The sequence below is a fragment of the Eptesicus fuscus genome, chromosome 20, assembly GCF_027574615.1.
Source record: "Eptesicus fuscus isolate TK198812 chromosome 20, DD_ASM_mEF_20220401, whole genome shotgun sequence".
NCBI classification, from domain to species: domain Eukaryota; kingdom Metazoa; phylum Chordata; class Mammalia; order Chiroptera; family Vespertilionidae; genus Eptesicus; species Eptesicus fuscus.
The window spans coordinates 34,460,095-34,482,822 of NC_072492.1; the positions used below are offsets into that span (position 1 = coordinate 34,460,095).

At 37.7% G+C, this 22,728-nt stretch overlaps 1 protein-coding gene across 1 annotated transcript in view; it reads left to right on the forward strand.

Annotated features, from left to right (window-relative positions):
* Positions 1-22,728, forward strand: part of LOC103293243 (centrosomal protein of 112 kDa) — a 253,196-nt gene that overhangs the window by 29,828 nt on the left and 200,640 nt on the right. The window contains exon 7 of the mRNA XM_054709260.1: positions 15,720-15,855. Within this exon, the coding sequence (XP_054565235.1) occupies positions 15,720-15,855 (136 nt within the window). The remainder of the gene's footprint in view (positions 1-15,719; positions 15,856-22,728) is intronic.

Consider the following 22,728-nt stretch of genomic DNA (forward strand, 5'->3'; position numbering starts at 1 on the left):
ACAGGATGAAAAAAGGAGGTGAGGAAGAAAAGGTTGGCAAAAAGGAAAAAGTGAGATAAAGTAAAATAATGGTAAAAAATCAAAATAAAAATAGAATGTAGAACATTAATTAAAAAAAGTTAAAAAATAATAAAATAAAGAAAAAAAATTTTTTTTGCCTTTTCTTAAGTAAAAGATAAAAAATTAAAAAGTGAAGTAATGAAGTGTCATTTGCTTCAGCTGAGTTTTAATGTCCCATGGGGGCTGGTTTGAGACCCCTCTCTACTGTTCTGTCTGCCACTTTTCAGTTTCCTGTTAGGTAGTCAGCACCATGTTTAAGTTCCCAGTGATCCACGCTCCTCTGTGTCTGTCTCCACAGCCTTGGTTTTCGGCAGGTGGGACCAATCTGCCCGCTTTCTGCTTTGTCTGTCTGCCTGCTTTCAGTCGTATTTACACAAGCATCTATTTCTGTCATGGGCTCTAGGTGGGGGTGTTGCTGTATTAGTTTCTGGGACCAAATGGCCCCTCAGCCCAGTCCCTGAGGCCTCCCTGCGGGTATTCAGAATCCTTGTTTCCCTGCTGGGCTCAAGGCTGGGTGCGGCTGTGGTGCTAGGAGGGGCTGGCTCTTAGGAGAAAAATGGCTATTTAGTGTTGGAGGGACAGGACTGTCCCAGAGCTGGATGCCTGGTTGCCTCTTCCTGTTTTGCTCCCCAGCCTCCACAAAACCACCTACACCTGCATCGCAGCCTTGGTGTTTGTAATTGACAGATCCTATGTACTGCGTTTAGCGAGTAAAAGTAAGAAAAATATAATGACAGAGCAACCGCGCCGCTGCTCGTTTGTCTCCCCCCCACACACCCCCACACACCCCCACGTGCCCACCTCTGGCAATGTGCGGCCAGTGCAGAACTTCAGGCTGCCTTTCTGGGTGCAGCCTTCCATGGCTGTGGACTTAGATCTAGACCCCCTCTGCCAGCAGCCCTGTGGACCCCCTTCCACAGCCAAGTGTTACGTGTGTCCCCAAGGGATGCAGACTTGGTGCAGTACAGTTTCCTTCTGATCCTCTAGTCCCAGTGGTTGCGTGTCTCTCTCTCCAGCCCAGATCCCCGATCCCAATGTTCTCTAGGCGTCCTCTACCCTTTCTGGCCATGGATTGTCTCATCAGCTGTGTTAAAGCGTCAATTCTGGGCGGATGTTATTCAATTCAGCTGTTTCTTCTATCTGCTCCATGAGAAGGCGCAGGACACATCCACCTATTCAGCCGCTATTTTGTCTCCCCCCCCCCCCCCCCCCCCGCCACAAACTTTTTAGGAGCCTGAGGCCGGGGAGGCTGGAGTCTTGGTGTTCATGGGTTCACAGCTGAGGCAGCAGGTCCCTGGCTGGTGTAGCTGTAGGGTCCCGGGTGGTGTCTGAGGGCTCCCTGGGTGGAGGCAAGGGTGGGCTCCCAGTCACAGCAGCTCTCCCCTTCAAGGTGGTGCAGCCTCTGTGGCAGAGCCGGCCGCCTTGGGAGAGATTGCAGCGGTAGCAGAGGCTTCCAGCTAGGGGAGCATGGTCTGCCAGCCCCCAAAAGTCCTTTGGAATATAACTATCCCTAACACACACACACACACACACACACACACACACACATACACACCACGTCCACGCACTCACACTCTCTCCCTCACTGCTGTCCTGTCGGCTGGCATCTTAGATTCCCCTAGATTTACTTCTGATGGCGTCCCCAAGATACATGCTGAACACAGTGGCTTATGTACCTGATGTATTTATTCCTATATGCAGTACAAGTCATCTAGGGAGTTGGAAGAGAACGGACATTAGATATAGTGATGGAGAGTGCAGGGTGTGTGTGAAGAAACCCGTGAAGACGAGCCCAGCTGGAACAGTAAAGCACAGAGACTGGGCGTCCAGATTGAGGGTCCCAGTCCCCCCAGAGGTGAGGCAGGGGGATGTACCTTTCCCATTGGGAATGGGCTATGGTTGATGAATGGGTAACAGTGTGGTATATGATGAACGTGACATTGGAGGAAGACTTACTTTCCTGAATATTTCTTTGTAATAAGCTAGGTTTTGAAGGGAGGACAGAAAATGAGCTGGTGAAGAAGAATTTTCCCTGCCTGAAGGATTAAAATGTTTCAGGGACACGAATGTGCTAACATGTTAATGTCCAAGCATGAGGTCAGGAGTAAAGCTAGCAGATCTGATTTTCTGGAAGAGGATAATAAACAATAGATAAGCAAAGATCAAGCATTTCCATCCTTAAGAAAACATGCTTTTATTTCCTCACTGAATTGCTTTTATTCCTCACCAAATCATAGTTCCTGAATTTTGGTGTCTTGAAATCTAACAAAGAAATTAAAAAATGGGCGACTTTTAAAAATTTGAATCCTCTAGTTTTTTTTATTATTGATATAAAATTTATTCATTTTATGTGTGTAATACAGAAATGTCAAGGAACTTTGAAGAAACTTTCAGTAATTTGAACCATATATCTCTATTCTTAGTGAAAAATGAAAACACCCCAAAGGAGGTTTAATGTGGAGTAAACCAGGTCTGGAAATGGTCTATATTGAAAGACCTCATGGCCTTTTGATGTCTGATTCTTTGATTTGGCTTTTGCTTTTTAAAGGGGTGCTATGTGATTATAATTAGAAACATTTCAAGTTCTTTACTTAGGCAGTTAATTGTTCCTTAGCTTGCTCCGTTGTGACTAATCATGTAGTTCTGAGTGGTAGTAGTGTTTGAAATTATCACTAAGGAGACTCACCTTGTTTAGTAGAGAAAATTCCAGTCCATCATAAAAGCTTTATCACACCCCTAACATGTCAGCATTCATTTTGTAGGTGTGCTCTGATGTGAATGTATATTTATTACATATATAAAATGTCTCATTTTAATAATTTTCTAAGAAATTAATGGGAATAGGATAGTTCACTTTTCTTGCAACTGGTACCATTATGTTTGATGTTGAAAATTATTGATAAATTACTAAAAGCCACTGCTAAAATTGACATTTTTTTGTTTAAAATTTTTTTAAGAGTTTTGTTAAGAAGTATTCAGTTTTGTATTGATACAAACATTTGTATGATGTTGAGAAAAGTTATCCCTATACTTCGGAAAGTGTCTAAGAACTATGATTATAGTTTTCTTCTTAAAAACAGCTTTCTTAAGTACCAATGGTGGTGGGGACCCATGTGCTCTCTTTTCTGCAGTCTGCTTGAGCATCTGAAACCATTTTAGGTGGAGGGCAGTCAAAGTTTCCAGTTTATTGTAAGCATTCCTTAGCCCCAGCAAGCATGCTGACATAACCCTCCCTCTGAGAGCGCGATGGAAAGCTTGAGGAGAGGACAGAAGTATGTGGTGACCGTGCTTCAAGTTGAAAAGGAAATTTCTAGTCTTTAAGAGTTTTTCTTTGTAGCTCTGTCCTCATAGAATGCTGCTTAAATGAGTGTCAGAATAGTATGATGCTCGAGACCTCTATTGACGGAGACATTTGTGACATTGTTCACTCAATAGGTTGAATTTGTAGCATGAGATTTTTAGGTTTATTGGATGCTTTCTTCAGAAGTCCAGTTTGAAAAACCCATTTTTAGAAGTAACTTATATATTTAGATTCTTGAGTTTTATTACCATCAAAATTTACTTTGGCAATGAAATGTGGTGAAATAAATGTAATTCTGGTGGGGAGTTGATAAACTAAGAAAATATAGCAATACTTTAAAAAAGTTTTATCGTTAACAAAATGACTTCAATATATATTCTCTTTAATTTATCTTCAGAAGAATCTTATGTGGTTGTTTGTTATTGCCTGCATCTTCAAGGGAGAAATGTTTTCAAATAAATGAAGCAATTTAACATAGGCCTTCTGATTTCTATTTTCGGTCTCCCTTCCTGTTAGAATGCTGACTTCTACCTTTTGTGTCAATCAGTGGATTTCCTTTTCTCCTTTTTAAAATGACTTGATCCAGCCCAGCCAGCATGGCTCTGTGGTTGAGCGTCAACCTATGAACCAGGAGGTCATGGTTCGATTTCCAGTCAGGGCACATGCCCTGGTTGTGGGCTCAATCCCCAGGTGCTTGTAGGAGGCAGCAGAGCAATGATTCTCTCTCATCTTTGATGTTTCTATCTCTCCCTCCTTCTTCCTTCTTCTCTGAAATCAGTAAAAATATATTTAAAAAATAAAATAAAATCACTTGATCCAAATGATTCATAGATGGTATTTATACTAGATATGTCGTTGCTCATTGCTCAGTTCCCAAGTGGGAGAATATGCCCTGTCCAGAGCATCTGACAACCCCCTGCCATGTTCTCTCCATTGGGCCACCTCCCCTTCTCTGCCACACACCTTGGGTCTGTGGACACCTGATCCAGAGGCAGCATGTTCATTTCAATGTACAAAGAGCTGAAGGTCACACAGCTGGGAGTGGATTTGAAATGTGTGCTTGACTCCAGAGCCCTTGTTCTCAACCACTGTCCTATCCTGCACTGCCCTCCTCCCTGATCCCAGGAATTTGGAACTGGAAAACCTGGACTAACTCAATCAGTGCAGAAGCTGAAAACATGGAAAGTTGCTATGATGAAGGTTGGCTGGGCAGCTGAAGTTTTGAGTAGTTATGCTGAGACCAAGAGGAGAACGGCGCAGATGCACAGCGAGAAGCAGAGGCCTTATGAGAAATGCGGCCAGAGTGTGGAAAAGCTATGTCTATTCTGGCCCCTCTGGAGAGAAACACTCAACTGAGAGCTCGTGTCTTTATAGCGAGTCCTTTTACTTAGGGAGTGGGAGTTGGAAAGTGTTTTAAAATTTATTTAAGTAGTTATGTTTATTTTTAAAAACAGATTAACTGTGGCCTATACCATGTTATTATAATACATTTTTAAAAACACATTTATCTTAGAACAAATAAAAGTAAACTTAAATGTTCCCTCTATCAAAATTATCACACATTCGTACTAACAAAGTCTGAATTAGTATGGGAATGACATACTTTTATAGATTCCCTAAGAATCTTAAGGAGGATTATTAATGAAAATAAAGTTATTGATACTGCTTTATTAGGAACATGTAGAATTTATTCTGTAGAAATAAATTCTTCATATAAATTTGTATAAAATCTGAAAAAAAATTAACATTTTTTTTTTTAATTTCAGAGGGATTAGAGGCCAAAAATTAACACCACCTTTCCCTCTCAAATTTAGAACTAATCTGATAAAAGAGAAGATTATTTTTCTTGTGCTTGGAATTCTTTGAGTTTTTGGATATGTAGATTTATAATTTTAATCAAATTTGAAATGCTTTGGCCATTATTTTAAAAAATATTTTTATGTCCTCATCCCTCTCTCTTCTCCTTTAGGGACTCTTAAGTAGATGAACAGGGGTGGGCAAAAGTATGTTTACTGTGCCATTGTGACATTCTTTTGAGTTAATAAAGCTTCTGTGACAATCATAGTCTGCATGTCTCTTTCCATACAGACAACTGCAAACCTACCGGTGCCCACCTCTGTATATTAGGTTGCTGAAGGTTGTCACTGATGACTTATTTTCTTTTGTATCATCCTATTTTTTTTTCCTGTGCTTTGTTTTGGTTAGTTTCCATTGCTCTGTCTTCAAGCTCACTAATCTTTTCTTGAGCAGTGTATAACCTGCCTTTAATCCCATCCATTATATTTTTATCTCACACATCGTAGTTTTTTTTAATTATTATTATTTTTAAATTTAATAAATCTTTATCGTTCAGATTATTACAATTGTTTCTCCTCCCCCCCCATAGCTCCCCTCCACCCGGTTCCCACCCCACCCTCTGCTCTTACCTCCCCCCCACTGTCCTCATCCATAGCTGTACGATCTTTGTCCAGTTTCTTCCCGTACCCCCCACACCCCTTTCCCCCTGAGAATTATCAATCCACTCCCATTCTATGCCCCTGATTCTATTATATTCACCAGTTTATTCTGTTCCTCAGATTTTTTATTCCCTTGGTTTTTAGATTCACTTGTTGATAGATATGTATTTGTTGTTCATAATTTTTATCTTTATCTTTTTCTTCTTCTTCTTCCTCTTCTTAAAGAATACCTTTCAGCATTTCATATAATACTGGTTTGGTGGTGATGAACTCCTTTAGCTTTTTCTTATCTGTGAAGCTCTTTATCTGACCTTCAATTCTGAATGATAGCTTTGCTGGGTAAAGTAATCTTGGTTGTAGGTTCTTGCTATTCATCACTTTGAATATTTCTTGCCACTCCCATCTGGCCTGCATAGTTTCTGTTGAGAAATCAGCTGACAACCTTGTAGGTAATTAACTGTCTTTCTCTTGCTGCTTTTAATATTCTCTCTTTGTCTTTTGCTCTTGACATTTTAATCATGATGTGTCTTGGTGTGGTCCTCTTTGGATTCCTTTTGTTTGGGGTTCTGTGTGCTTCCTGGACTTGTAAGTCTATTTCTTTCACCAGGTGGGGGAAGTTTTCAGTCATTATTTCTTCAAATAGGTTTTCAGTGTCTTGCTCTCTCTCTTCTTCTGGCACCCCCATAATTCTGATGTTGGTACACTTGAAGTTGTCCCATAGGCTTCTTACACTATTTTCAACTTTTTTGATTATTTTTTCTTTTTGCTTTCCCGGTTGAGTATTTTTTGCTTCTTTGTATTTCAAATCTTTGAGTTGATTCTTGCATTCCTCTAGTCTGCTGTTGGGTCTCTGTATAATCTTTTTTATTTCAGTCAGTGTATGTTTAATTTCTAGTTGGTCCTTTTTCATATCCTCGAGGGTCTCGTTAAATTTATCGGCCTTTTCTAGGAAATTCTTGAAAAACCTTATAACCATGGTTTTGAACTCTATATCCAGTAGTTTGTTTTCTTCCATTTCTTTCATTTGTGATCTGTTTCCTTGTCTCCTCATTTTCGCTGCTTCCCTGAGTTGGTAGGGTGGCTTTGTGTGCTAGGTGTCCTAGTGTGTCGGCCTCCCAGTTACCTGAGGTGGACACTCCTGGTGCACTCCTTTGTGGACTGTGTGTACAGCCTTGTTGTAGTTAAGTCTTGATTGTTGTTGGTGTCACTGGGAGGAATTGACCTCCAGGCCAATTGGCTGTGAGGACCTGCTGTCTATAATGGAAGGACTGCTGTGCTTAAGACACACTTATGGGTCAGGACTAGTTTCAGTGGGGCTTTGGTGCTCACTGAGTCTGCCTCTTGAATGTGTCACTTATGGATGTGGGTAGTTGAAATCTGGTGTCGTCTCACACTGACCATTAGATACACTAGCTTCTGGATCTCCAATGGGGTGCAGATCAGCTACTGTCTGAGGCCACCCAGCAGGAGCTACAGTGAGAACTACAGTTTTCTCCTCTTTGCTTGGGGTTTGGAAGTTTTGGAGCTATCTGACCAGAGCTGCAGTTCGTTAAGTTAAGCTGCGATAGGGCAGGCCATTTATATGCAAAAGCCACTGCGTGAAGCTTGGGTGGGTTTGTAGATTGTGCGGGGTGGCGTCTCAGGGAGTCACTAGGCTAGGGCGTGGCAAAAAGCGATGCCTGCATCAGCCGTCTCTGCGTTTCCGCGTTTCTAAGTACCCGCATCCCACGCCCCAGCGCAGTAAACAATGATTGCTGGGCGCACCTCTGCAAGAAAGTCACCCTCACTTTCCGGCCTGATGGCAGACAGTCCAGCTCTCCCCATAGGAGTTTAGGTCCCCAGGGTCTCCCCAGAAACTGGAGTTCAGAGTAATCGGGAGCTTGTCGCCCTTCGGGTTGAAAAAAGCAGTGCACCCAGTCACCCGCCGTCAGTCCAATTCGTGCACCTCCGTACCTCAGCTTTTCAGCGCTTGTGCACGTCTCAATGCTCTTTTCTCTTTCCTTCCAGTTGTAGAACTTCCACTCAGCCAGCTTTCCTGTGGTTCTGGGTGATAGATGTTTTATCTTTTAGTTGTAGTTTTGAAATTGTTGTGTGAGGCAGCAGTTTAGGTGTTTACCTATGCCGCCATCTTGGTTTCTCCACATTGTAGTTTTTCTACAAAATTATAAAAATTCTATTCTCTTAGAGTTTCAATATGAGAAACTCAGCCTCATCACAAACCCTTTTCTCTCCCTTCTCTATAGTTAATTGGTTCCTGTTCTCTTCCTTTATTAAGTACAACTTTCCCTATCACAGTTTCTCCATTTGTTACTGTTAATGCTGGAGTGCCTTTATCCTATAGTTTCTTTTACCCATTCCTCCTCATCCTTCAGTTAACTTTAACATCACTGTCTTACATCCTAACTCCTAGGTAAGGTTCCCCCCATTATACAAATACCCTATATTCTTCTTTGTTCATTGAATTGAATATTCATTGTCCTTATTAGTATTAATTCGATACCTTTCTCCCCTGTTGGACTTAAAGCTCCCTTAGCACAGGAGCTGTGTGTGATTAATTTAGTGATGTTTTCTCAACATCTAGCAAGGTGCCTGGCACGTAATGGGTATTTCACGCATTAATGGTAAATGAATGAACCAGGAGGTAGCAGTTAGCAGATGACTGAACTTATTATTAAGCACCTGGAAGATAATCACTGGAGCCTTTGGAAAACTGGAGCCTTCCCACTTTATGAAGTGGGAAGAAATGATCGTATAACATGGATGATATCCTATATAATAAAAGGCTAATACCCAAATAGTCCCCTTGGGAGTTTGACCAGGAGACCTGGAGTTCAGTTGCTCACTATGTCATGCGCTGACCACCAGGGGGTGGCACAGAACATGGCAGGCAACCAGTGGCTGTGGTGGCAGGGCGCTGAGGGAGCAAGGGAAGGAGGAGGCAGGGAGGGTGGGAGGCAGGGAACCTGATCAGCCCTGATCGCTGGCCAACCTAGGGACCCTACCCGTGCATGAATTTCGTGCACCGATCCTCTAGTATCTTTATAAATAAAGATTGGGTGTTAAAACTAACATAAATCTAGGAACTGCACTTTTATGCACTTATCAATGGAATGATGCCTTTTATAATCAGTAAAAATATTGTATGTTTTATTACATCTCAAAGAAAACTTTAATCCCATCTTTAGAAATTTCTTGCTCTGACCATATTGATCATCCTCTTGATGGAGATTTGCTTTTTTCATGGAAATTGTCATGGTAAGGAAGCAAATAAAATATATTTTATAAATATCAAATATATATTTTACAAATACATATTATATATATTCAGATATATATAGTGAACATATGTATGGAACATGCATGTGTATATTATATATTTGACCACTTAAACATTCTTAGTGATGATCTTACAAAATGGTATGCCCTTCATGAAGCTTTTCTGTTTTACTCTAGGCACAGAGTTCCTTCTGGCCCTGGTTTGCTCATGTATTGTGTTCATATCATTGTGTAGCTGTATCACACTGAAAATAGTACAGAATCTGTCTTCTTTCCCATATTGGAAGCAGGGACAACACCTTGATCATTTTGGTATTTCTAGACCCAAGCACAGTTCCTGGCATACAAAAGACATTAAGTAATTGCTTGATGAACATTTAAACTTTCAAATGTTTTAAAAGTGGTTTGGTATGCAAATATTAATGTTGTGTAAGAATATGTTACGGTAAGAACCCAGTTGTAAGTTCAATTAACATCAGACAGTGATCTATTAAACTTTACACATAAATGTACAAAGGTAAAGAAATAGCATGATGTAGTAAAGACTTGGATTTTGAAGTCAGATGGACTGGTTTAATTTTTCCTCTGCCATTTACTGTGTAAACTTGGGCAAATCACTTAATTCTTCTAAGCTTAATTCTTTTCATTGGTGAAAAAAGTAAATAACTTTTTATAGTTTTAAAAATTAAGTGAAATAATATATGAACCGCTTAAACTGTGATGAGCAGAGTAAGCACTCAGTAAATGTTCACTCTACTTTATTTGCATAGACATTTAAACATTATGGTTACACTTATAAATGTTACAGTGTGTAGCAGCTGTCAGTCACTAAAAGTGCTGGGAAATATCTATTGTGACTTTAAAATATATTTAACGTAACTTAGAAATCATTTATGATAAACAAAAAACTTCTCTCATTGATAAATATTGGTAAATAAAATTATCCTACTTGTAATTTGATCTACTGTACATAGCAATGAATGTAAGTGAGAATATTTTCTGGCTACTTTGAAATATTGAACTGCCCAGGGATAAGGAACGGATGGTCTTTTGAAGGAAATAAATATTTCAGCTTCACATTTCAGCTTTTTTTCTTTATTCCTTTGATCTGGCTTTGGTTGTTTACTTATCATTCTGCCTGAATGACTTCACACTGCCTTTTCTCCCTAGTAATAAGAAGTGGTCCTGTACCCATTTCAAAATATTTAGGCTTTGTCATTTTATGGGATGAACATATATTTCCTTATTATTTATTGATATGCTAAATAAGATGGAAAATAAGATGTTTTGGGGGGTATGTATGTAGCTTTGTGTGTATGATGTATAATTTATATATGGAACTTTTGATCGGTACTTTCTTAAATGTAGGAAACCTGAAAGGAAACAACATTAGATTTGGGGTTTGTTTTGAAGTTTAAAGATTTTAAAGGAATGTTTCTTCACTATACACTGTAGCTGTTTTATCTTTAAGGATAATTTTCTCAAGGTTTTCTTATTTTATAAAAATGTCAGTTGCTTTTCCATTTGCTGAGGTAGAGTTCTTCTAATTTATTTATAAACCCATATTTTAGGCTAAGTTAGTTTAGCACAAAATTATTATGGAAAACTTTATACTGTTTAAAACTTTAACCATGTTGCTTTATTTATACTTTACAGACAAATCTTCTGGTCTTCTGAGTCTGGTTTTCTTGTATGGACTCTCATGGCCTCTTTCCATTTATTGATTCCTATAGCACTTAGAATTTGTCACAAAATATATATCACATTACTCTTTGATTTTTTCCCTTGCATTTTTATCTTTCTCCTCGATCAGATTGTAGTTTCCCAGAATAAGAAACATTTCTTCAAACTTCTCAGTTTTCTGCAGTATCTGCCCAAGTGAATCTCAGGCATTGCTGCCAGGACCCTGTCTCAGCAGCTAGAACATGCTAAGTGACTAGGAGGGAGTGTGATGCCAGGATCTTCTGAATCATGATTCAAATCCAGTTGACTTCAAAGGATTTATGGACCTCCTCGCAACCACCAATCTGTTTTCTGTTTGAGTTTGGGTTTTGTAGATTCCATAAATAAGTGAGATCATACAGTATTTGTCTTTCGCTGTCAGAGTTATTTTACTTAGTATAAGTAAAATAAGGTCTATTCATGTTGTTGCAACTGGTAGTATTCCTTTTTTATTGCTGAATAATATTCCATTGTGTGTGTGTGTGCACGTGTGCGCATGCGTGTGTGTGTGTGTTTCTTAATCCACTCATTTGTTGACGAACACTTAAGTTGTTTTAATGTTTTGGCTATTGTAAATAATGCTGAAGTGAACATGGGGGTGGTGCAGATATCTTTTCAAGATAGTGATTTCATTATCTTCAGATATATATCCCGAAGAAGAATTACTGGAACATACCTTAGTTCTATTTTTAATTCTTTGAGGGACCTTCATACTGTTTTACATAGTGGCTGTATCAATTTACATTCTCACCGATGGTGCACAAGGGTTCCCTTTTCTTCACATCTTCACCAACACTTGTTATCTTGTCTTTTTGATGACAGCCATTCTAATAGGTTTGAGATGATATCTCACTCTTGTTTGGGTTTTTATTACCCTGATGAAAGCAAAACAAATAATATTTGTTATTATCTGTTTTTTGATTATAGCCATGCTAAGTTGTATAATGGTATCTCATTGTGGTTTTAATTTGTATTTTCTTGAGTGTCCTTTCATGTGCTTATTGGCTGATTGTATATATTCTGTGGAGAAATGTCTATTCAGATTCTTCACCTATTTTTAAATTGTTATATTTTTATTATTGGTTTGTAAAAAGTACTTTATTCTTGATACAAGTATCTTTTCAGAAATATGATTTGCAAATATTTTCTCACATTCTATAGGTTTTCTTTTCACTTGTTGATAATATCCTTAGCAGGACAAGAATTTTTTAATTTACTGAAGTCTCTATCTATATTTTATTTTCTTGTTTCTGCTTTTGGTGCTATATCTAAGAAGACAGTGTAGCTCAAGGTAACAAATATTTACTCCTATGTTTTTTTCTAAGAGTTTTATATTTTTAGCTCTTACAGGTCTGCGGCCCATCTGGAGTTAATTTTTGTATATTGTGTAAGAAGGAATACAACTTTATTCTTTTGCACATGGATATCCATTGTCTTAGCACTATTTGCTGTAAGGACTATTCTTTCCCCAGTGGGCTGTCTTGGCACCCTTGCTGAAAAGCTACTGATGATCGATGATAGGGTTCACTCCTGGAATCTGAATCCTATTCCATTGGTTTATAGGTCTATCCTTAGGCCTGTAGCACATTGTTTTTATTACTCTAGCTTTGTAATAAGTTCTTCTTTTTTAAGATTGTTTCACCCAGTGTGGGTCCCTTGCATTCAATTTGAGGAGCATTGTCATTTTTCCAATATTACGACCCATACTAATTTCTATTTTACCAGGTATTCCTTTCTGATTTTTTTTTTTTTTTAGAAAGAATCTCCAGATTCTTTAAAAAAAAAGATATTTTATTGATTTTTTTACAGAGAGGAAGGGAGAGGGATAGAGAGTTAGAAACATCTATGAGAGAGAAACATTGATCAGCTGCCTTCTGCACACCTCCTACTGGGGATGTGCCTGCAACCAGGGTCCATGCCCTTGATCGGAATTGAACCTGGGACCTTTCCGTCTGCAGGCCGACGCTCTATCCACTGAGCCAAACCGGTTAGGGCCTGACTCTTTTTAAGAAATATATTTTTATTGATTTCAGAGAAGAAGAGAGAGGGAGAGAGAGATAGAAACATCAATGATGAGAGAGAATCATTGATTGGCTGCCTCCTGCTCACCCACACTGGGGATCAAGCTTGCAACCTGGGCATGTGACCTGACTGGGAATCGAACCGTAATCTCCTGGTTCATAGGTTGCCACTCAACCACTGAGCCATGCTGGCTGGGCATCCTTTTTGACTCTTAATATTTCAAATGTTTACGTATCCATAGTGGTTACCATTTTTTAAAAATATATATATTTTATTGACTTTTTTACAGAGAGGAAGGGAGAGGGATAGAGAGCCAGAAACATCGATGAGAGAGAAACATCGATCAGCTGCCACCTGCACACCCCCTACTGGGGATGTGCCCGCAACCAAGGTACATGCCCTTGACCAGAATCGAACCTGGGACCCCCCAGTCCGCAGGCGGACGCTTGATCCACTGAGCCAAACCGGTCAGGGCGTGGTTACCATTTTTAAACAGAAATTTAGCAGAGATCACTAGTCTTAGCAACCATGTGAAGAAGAGGACATTTATCATGCTAGTGAAAGGTATTATTTTTAGTGCTTTTTAAGTGATAGTTCTATCTTAGTGTTTTTTACTAACTCACTCTCACCAGTTTAAGGCCCAATAGAAGCCATGAACATAGATGATATAGCTGCTTGGAAGTCTTGTTTACCAGCTCAGCTGGAAAGGGAATGGAGACTCTTCTAGCTGCTTTTCAAACTTGTTTGAAGTTTTTTATTTTGTTTTGTTTTTCTTGGAGTTTCCAGTAGAGATGCCAAGCTGGCAGCAAATGCAGTATACTGTAATGTGAAGCCTTATAATGCATGCTGGATCCCTGCCATCATTATCAAAAGTGCTGGTACACAAATGTGCAAAGGGAGGATTTTCAAATTAAGGTTGGCCTGCACATATAAATGTTAGCTTGTAAAGCTCAAGAAATACTAAATGGTACTCCATTAGTCTCCTGCATTTTACTGCCTTTTTGGAATAATCATGTGCTTCAGAGCATCCTTTAATCTGAGCTGGCTTGTGGTTATATAAGAATTCAGCTTCTTTTTTCTTTGTGCTTTATATATCCAGATGAGAAAAATTTACTGGATTTTATAAATAAATCAGAACTAAAAAGCAAATCTTCTTCCCACCTTTTTATCTTCATGGAGGCCCAGCATTAAGGCATTTGAGTGATGCATTTATACTTGGCCCCACAAGTTCCACTGAAAAACTAATCTTCAAAGTCACTTTTTTTTTTTTTTTTTTTGCTTCTTACAGGACACTATTTGGAATCATAAAAAGGAATACTGTGCTTATGTTAGTAAGGAGCAAATTTTCTTTTTTAAATGCTGAAAGTCTTTCCTTCCATTTCGTGACTTTGATAGAGATGAAAATGGATCCCTCATTAAAATTAAAATGAATATAATCTGTCTAAATTAAGACAGCTATTTTATTTATATTAAGACAGAAATTCCTAAATAATAGCAGAGCTCTGTGTTTGCTATGGTTTCACTGGACAAGAGCATTGATTTACATTGAATGAGGCCTTCTTTGCTTTTTAGCTTTACTACTAAATTAGCTCCAGCCTGTGTAGTGGGGCTAAAATTAGTTGGGAGATTTCACGCATTTCCTTCTACTTGCTATTTAATATAAAATAATATTTTCTATTTGTAAATCAGGATAGAAGTTATTAATTAAAAGCAACATGCTTTATTGTACAAAGTTTTATTTCAACAATATTTTTAAAATATGTATTTTTTAATATGGTCTATAATAGTTACCTGATTATAATTACAGCTTATGACTTTGACTTATGTGGCCATAAGTTAGTTATAAAGTAAATGAACTAAACTTAGTAGCTAAGAATAAGATGACATAGAGAAAATATTGGTCCTATGAAATTGAAAGTGTTTAAATAGCTCTTGTGAATTATTGGACAAAAAGGTGTAATATAACTGACTTTCAGTATTCATAGAACAAAGCTGATATTTCAGCTGTAAGTCATGCATTTTTATAAAATATTGTCCAATATACTTTCTTTTCCATTTATAGACAGACTGAGCAAGCAAAAGTAGACCTTTGAAAAATTGTAATCCCAATCGTGAAATGGTCTTCCCAGGTGCTTTCAGGAGAACCCCCAAAATGTAAGAGTAATGGGACTAGTCTCTGTAGTATGGCAGAGAAGCAGCTATTGCAACCCAACCTCCTGCAGTGGGGCTGTTATTTATGCATCAACCACAGCAGCCTTTTCCTCTGTGCCTGGTCTCAAAATCCTTCCGACAGAGTGTTCTAAGCAGCCACTCTCAGTTGTTTGGGTCAATAACACCAGAGCAAATGTCCATCCAACATTTGTAACAACTGCCCATCACATTTGCCAACCTAGGCCTAGGCTGAGGTACCCAAAATGATTTATACCACTTTATGCTTTTCTCCTATGCTCTTTTAATATTGAAATATTTGAGTATTCAAACAAAAGAATCCATGTATCTCAGGGATACCCTGCATAAAGCTCAAGGCTTCCTGCTTCTTGTGTGGACTAATATAAGAAAGGTAAAAATGCACCAGACCAAATTCAAGTTCCCAGTGGTCATCGGAGGGCCCAGTCTGACGTGGAAATGCATGGTTTCAATCAGTTTTGTTTTTAGGGAAATCTTTGAAAGTAGTTGTGCTTTGATCAGAACACATATTATGTGTCTATACCCTTTTTTCCCCTGAGACAAGTGATGTTATTGTCAACTTTTCAAAGAGAAGTTTTATAGAATTTGGATGAAAAAATTGAAATCTGAATTTTGTTTTAGAGAAGGTTAAATAGTGTTCTTTCAAGCCTGGCTCTTTCATATTTTGACTCTGAAGCTTCTCTGAACTTTTCCAGGGAGAAAGAGGAGCAGCTGGCTCGTGTGACTGAGGTTCAGAGGTTGCAGGCCCAGCAGGCGGACGCTGCCCTGGAGGAGTTTAAGCGGCAGGTGGAACTGAACTCGGAGAAAGTCTATGCTGAAATGAAAGACCAGGTGAGGAGGCCATCGTACTGTCCTTTTTGAAAGTCACTCTATCAGTAGCAAGGTACATTCTGATCTTAAATATGACAGAAGCATATTATTTTTTAAAAAACCTTTACCAAAATTAGCTGTGCAATTGGGTCAGGAACCCAGAATGATAAAGGGACGTCAGCCTTGGCAGAGGACACCCACTTCCACAAGAGCCTCAAAGGAAGAGGTGGCCCCTAGTGGCCAAGAACCAGAGCCCTTTGGAAAAGGGTCAGTCAGCGGTTTGACCTGCTCCAACAGGGCACCGGCAGGGGAAGGGGCTGTGCCTTGCTCCTCCCGGACCACTGGGGGCGCTGTGATCAGCAGCTCCCTGTTGGGGGTGAGTGGAGGGAGTCAGTGGAGAGCACCTAGAGCTGTGCAGAAAAGGAGATGGGTCCTCTTTCCTCCTTCAGGATTCCTTGATTCAACCTTAACTTCATGCCAGAATAACCGTTTTAAAGTTGCATCTACACATGTGGTAATGGTAAGAATGTATCTCAGTTTGGGAGCTGGATCAGTCTACAGGTGAAATCGGGTTTTGTAGAGCAGGGATTCAAGTTGACCATGTGTGTTTGTTCATGTTCCATGAATAGTGTTTTATTGATCAGTTACAGCAGATTATTTTCAACTGGCAGTTCAGGTAGACAGAGGCTGTCTTCAATTCTTGTACAAGTTAGTGGCATGTTTTTTAGTTTTAAGAGAAAATAAAAAATTGAAAAAGAATAAAGGGAACAAACACCAAGGTACACAATCATGAAGAATCAACAATTGTTGACACTGTTTATTTAAACTAAATCATTTCAGATGACGTTTCAGTTTGCTTTGTTGTTCATGTCTAATCACATTACTCTCTCCACCTCAGAGAAAAACCACTATAACTAATTTAATGTGTAATATTTCAGCCTAATTTTTATGGGCATAAATCATATTGATGTATGTTGTATGCATTCTTATACTTCTATTTTTAAAAACTTAGATAAATACTACAGATTTTATATATTAGTTTTGTTTACTCTTTTATATTTAATTTTATACAGTTGTGCCCTATCTATGCTGATTTAGTACAGTCCCTTTAACACTAAATGTATTTTATCATATGAATATACCATACTTTATTTATCATCTCCTTGAGTCAAGGGTGTTTAGTTAATTTCAAGTTTTCTTTTTTTAAAAATGTATGTTTTTACTAACTTCAGAGAGAGGAGAGAGAGGGAGAGAAAGATAAAAACATCAATGATGAGAGAGAATCATTGATCAGCTACCTCCTGCACACCCTGCACTGGGGATTGAGCCTGCAACCTGGGCATGTGCCCTGACTGGGAATTGAACTGTGACCTTCTGATTCCTGGGTCGAAGCTCAACCACTGACCCACACTGGCCGGGCCAAGTTTTGTTGATCATAAAGAATGTTGCAGTACTTGTTTGTGATTTAATGTTTAGCTGGAGTTGTCTTCCTCAGGAGCCCCACGCACACACTGACTGGGTCGTAGAAACTTCCTATGGAAGGTTATGACTGAGCTCTGTGGGGTTTACTAGCTTGGAAGTGGGTTTTCTTGTTGTTATTGTCTTGATTCACATTTCCCTTCATATCGAGTCGTGTGAATTTGGGTCTTGAGAGTAATGTCTGAGATCCCATTCTCTTTATTTCTTCACTCACTGCCTGGGACAAAAGTGAGATTCCTGCTGAGAATTTGTACTGAAGGGTGACTTTCAGTTCTGGCCACGAGATGTGCCTCTCTTCCCAGCACCCCACTGTGATCAGAGCCCAGGCCCTAGAAAGTTTACCTGGTCCCAATATGCAGTGGAGCTGCATAGGAAATTCTCTGATAGGCTTGACACCTAGAGTTTTACAGAAATATTGAAGGAAGGGACCTTCAGTAAGTCTTAAGTATACATTAAAGAAGGCTAAGAATGAGGTGTTTGAAACTGCTAAGGCTGGCAGAACCACTTTCTGAGGAAAACTGAGACTATGACGGGCACGTTTGGCTTAGTAAATGCATCTCTCGGGGCTGATGATGCAATATTAAGGGGTCATAGAATTCATGCGGAAGTAAGGAGAAAAAACAAGCAAACAACAGTAGGACTTGTGAAAACATTCTGCAGGACAAGAAAAACAACAACGTTTGTATCCAGCAGTCACACAAGAAAAGCATACTAGTACTTCTGAAAATGAGCTGCTGTATAATTCAGAAAAATAATTCAGAAACATAGTACCTTTATAAGAAGACATAATTTATAGGAAAGAGGCCACAGATCAAGTAAAATTAATGCAGTGAAACCTGGATAAGTTTGGAAAAAGAATTGAACCTCAGATAGAGGTAAGAATAAAATGAAAATCCTGCAAATTTCTAAGGAGGATAAAACTGGCAAAAATTTTAGAAAAATAATGGAGTAATGCTTCAGAGTATTGGAGAAAGGTATGACCTAATTTTACATATAACCAAGGAGTTTTTCACTTGCAAAATCAACAGGTAAACATTTTTTAGTACGTGCTCACATAATGTATACCATTATTTCTTTTTTTGGAAAAAATTATATGAGCACATCAACCAATCCAGGAAGAAGCAAAAGACATTGCACACATGGGGAGAAAAGTTGAGAACAATGGAATTCAACAAACCAGAAACAAATTTAACTGTTAAAAATCTAGTTATAAGATTGAATGCTAATATTTACTGTTATTAAATATAAATGTTATTAAATACAAATTTAATAATGACTTAAATTTAAATCCCTAGACTACATTAATAAAGATCAAGAAGTAGGTGGATAGTGAGAGGGTAAGATGAGAATAATGTGCTAAAACACTTTGTCATGAAAGAGTTGAGACTCAAAGATTCTTAAAATTAAGGAAATGTACGTTAAAATAATTTTGAAATATATAAACATAGACATAAATAAAATTAACAAGATGTTACATTCTCATAAAAAGATTGAGAAGATAAAAGCAAAATTTGAGAGGCGGTAACTGCTAAAGGAACAGAAACAGAAACAGAACAAAATGTCCAAAATAAAACAGAGTATTTAATTATAATAATAAATATTAATAGGTTAAATTTTTCTAGTGAAAAAGATATTGATTAGCGGACTTAAATCCAATTCTTCTGTCGGGGGGGAGGTTTGGGGGTGGGGTGGGGAGGGTCCAGTTTCAGTTATGTTCCAAAGCCTTTGCTCTGCTGTTTGAGGTCTGTTTCTACTATGCCCCTCAGGAATGAGTCTGAGACTGGGGTGGTGATTTAAAGGACTCCACCTAATGACTGCAGGCACTCATGAGCAGTCTTCAGGACACATCATACGTTTGACCACAAAATAATTTTAAATACATTTTAAAAGGATTAAAATCATACAAAATGTGTTCTTTAACCCCAATGGTAATAAGTAAATCTGGGAAAGCCTTATATATTTGGAAATTAAATAACTACTTATGAAAAACTCATGGATCAAAGAAGATATTATAAGGAAAATTAGAAAATACTTTGAACAGAATTAAAATAATACAGGGTGGAGCAAAAGTAGGTTTACAGTTATGAATATGCAAAACAGAGTTTATTCTTGTATTATTATTGAATTATTGTTCATACAAACAATTGTAAACCTACTTTTGACTGGCATATTAAAAATTCATGGAATGTAGCTAAAGCAGTACTTAGAGAAATATTCATAGCTTTAAACATCTATCTCCAAAAAGAAACTTCTCAAATCGGTAACCTAAACTTCATTTTAAGAAACCAGAAAAAGAAAAGCAAGCTTCTGACCAAGAAAGCAGAAGAAATGAAATTATGTTAAGAAATAGAAAATAGAAAGTCACTGAAGCCAAGGTTGGTTCTTCGAAAAGATACACAAAATTGACTTTCTGTATCATTAGCTTGACTTATGGGGGAAAAAAAGTGACAAATTACCAACATTAGGAATGAAAGAGGAGAGGATGTTATAAGGTGATATTTTTAAAACTTTATGCCAACAAATTATACAATTTAGGTGAAATGGACAGATTTCTAGAAAGCTACAAATTATTGCAACTGTCTCAAGAAGAGAGAGAAAATCTGAATTATCCTATAGTACATAAAGATATTTAATTAGCAATTAAAATCTCACAAAGAAAAGCCTAGGGCCAGATGGCTTCACTGGTTAAATTCCATCAAATATTAAGGAAAAAAAATAGTTTTATTAAAACTTTTTCAGAAAATTGAGGGGGAAAGAACACTTCCCAATTCATTCTTTAAGGCAACTATTACTCTAATATCAGCCAAAGATACTCCAAGACAACCACCTGGTAGTATTTGTCATGTATGTAGACACAAAAACCCTTAATGATATTTTAGTAAACTGAATCCAGAAACAGATAAAAATCATTATACACCACCATAAAGTGCAGTTTATCTCAGGAATCCAAGATTGTTTTAATGTTTGAAAATCAATTAATATCCTATTGCTTATTAATAGATCAAAGGACAAAACCACACATTTTTCTCACCAGAGATAGAAAAGGCATTTGAAAAAATTCAACATTATTCATGAATTTTTAAAATCTTGACAAATTAGGGCTAGAAGTGAACTTACTCAGCATTAGCTAATAAGGACATCTGTGAAAGCCCTATGGGTAATATACTTTAATGTTGAAAGACTTAATACTTTTTCTCCTAAGTACAAGGAAAAGATGTTTGCTTTTGTCACCCCCCTTCAATATTGTATTGGAGAATTTAGACAGTGCACTAAACGGGGGAGGGGGAAGATGCAGATTGGAAAGGAAGATGTGCAGATGTCTTCAGATGACATGATCCTGTATGGTCAAAATCCATAAAAGAAATACTAGAACTAATTAATAATTTAAATATGTTTGCAGGCTACAAGATCAATATACAGAATTCAGTCATACTTCTATATACTGGCAATGAAATATCTAAAAATGAAATTAAGAAAGCAATTTAATTCATAGTAGCATCAAAGGGAATCAAATATTTATAAATAAACTAATGAAACAATTTATAGACTTTGCATTGAAAGTGATAAAATATTGCTAAGAGAAATTTTAAGAGATCTAAATAAATGTGAGCTATTCTATGCTCATGGATTGGAAAACTCAGTATTGTCAAGATGGTATTTCTCCAAAAGTTTATGCATAAATTCTGTGCAATCGCTGTCAAAATCCCAATGCACTTTTCTGCAGAAATAGACAATAAGAAATGTTTGTTTTCACTAGCAAATTTTTTAAAAAAATAATTTAAAGTAGAAACAAGCTATTTTCCAACTAATACATAGGAAGGAATCCATGAAGGCCGAAGGAAATAGGCAGTGATGTGTATTTCTGACAGAAGTGTAGGTTATATAACCCTTCTGAAGGGTTGGTTCAACATCGTGTTTATCATCTGCCTCTTCTACTTCTAGGACTTTATCTTTCAGGACTACAAAGTGTGTTAAAGGATGTTTATTCTGGTGTTATTTATTAAGAAGAAAAATTGAAAAACTGTCCAAAAAGATGGAGAAAATGTACAAATTGATACCAAAAAATGTTAAGATAAAGAAGTCTGGGAGTTGTGTGGCAAAACTGAAAGCCCTAGAGATAATGTCATCTCAGGAACCATTAAATTAAGGACCCTACCCAGCCACAGAACAAGACTGCCATGAAATAAGGAAAGCCAGGGATGAAAGATAGTATTTGTGGAATTGATTCTGGAACCTCTAATTGGTCCACTTTATATCTGTGACTCTTCTGCTCTGTGCCTGACTTGAGGTCTGTCTTCTGTCTTCCTTCACCAATCCTGCCAAACCCGTTTGACTCTCCCACTTCTTGACGTTAAGAGTTCATGTATGTTTAGGCATCTAGGATACTAGGTATCGTTGTTCTATGGGCTGGTTAAATGATCTGATGCAAAGCCCTACTTGGTGCATGCCTCTGGGGTCCCTTTTCTCCCTCACTAACCCTGCACCTGTGTCCGGTCACTGTGAGCAGCCCTCACCAGGCCTGGTCTATCCAATGAGGCAGGATTCAGACTCCTTCAAGATAATAGTGATGGCAACCAATAAGCAGGAAATTATTTCTTCTGTTGAAGAAATATTCTTCAGTGGTTTCAATAGTAAATCGTTTTGCCAAGTGCAGTTGAGTTTCTGAAATAGAGAAAGCACCTTTGTTGTGAGTATAATAATAAAGACCCCACTTATAATGGAATTCTTACAGTTAGGCTCATTCACAAATAAAATAATTTCTACAGAGAAAATTTTAATGAACATTGAATAAACTACGTCAAAACATGGTAAATTATAATCCTCTATTCCAGATTATCAGTTGATTCTAGAAGAAAATCAGCAGACTCATTATTTACTAGTAGAGAATCATAATGCTTTCAGATTTTCCACAATCTATATTAACAGTCTTTCTTTTCTGTTGTTGTTTTGAACTGCTGTTTTCTCTTCTTACCAAAATCTTTTGTGTAGAAGCCAGCAGAGCTTAGGGCATCTTTTCCATTTGGAAACTGCTGCAGACAGCAGACAATGGGATTTGAATTAAAAAATAAAAGCTTTGAGTTTGTTTTTGAAAGTGAATTGCTGTTTCAAAAATGAGGCCCATGAGAGAAAATGGAACAGATTTAAACTTAAAAAAAAAAAAAATAACTTCACACTGTTTCTTTCACTTTGAAGAACTTTTTTAAACCTCATTTAAAATTGCTTAAATAACCTAATTTTTACTCCAATGCTGAAATCCTCTGTGTTAGCTGTCAGCAATTAGTTGTGTAAAATATACATCTTTTAATTATGAAAATTTAATACTCTGGTAGAATTATTTCTGTATATGTATATGTAGTCATATTTTTAAAGGAATGGTGTTCTATATTTACGTATTCTCTGTGAAACAAATAAATG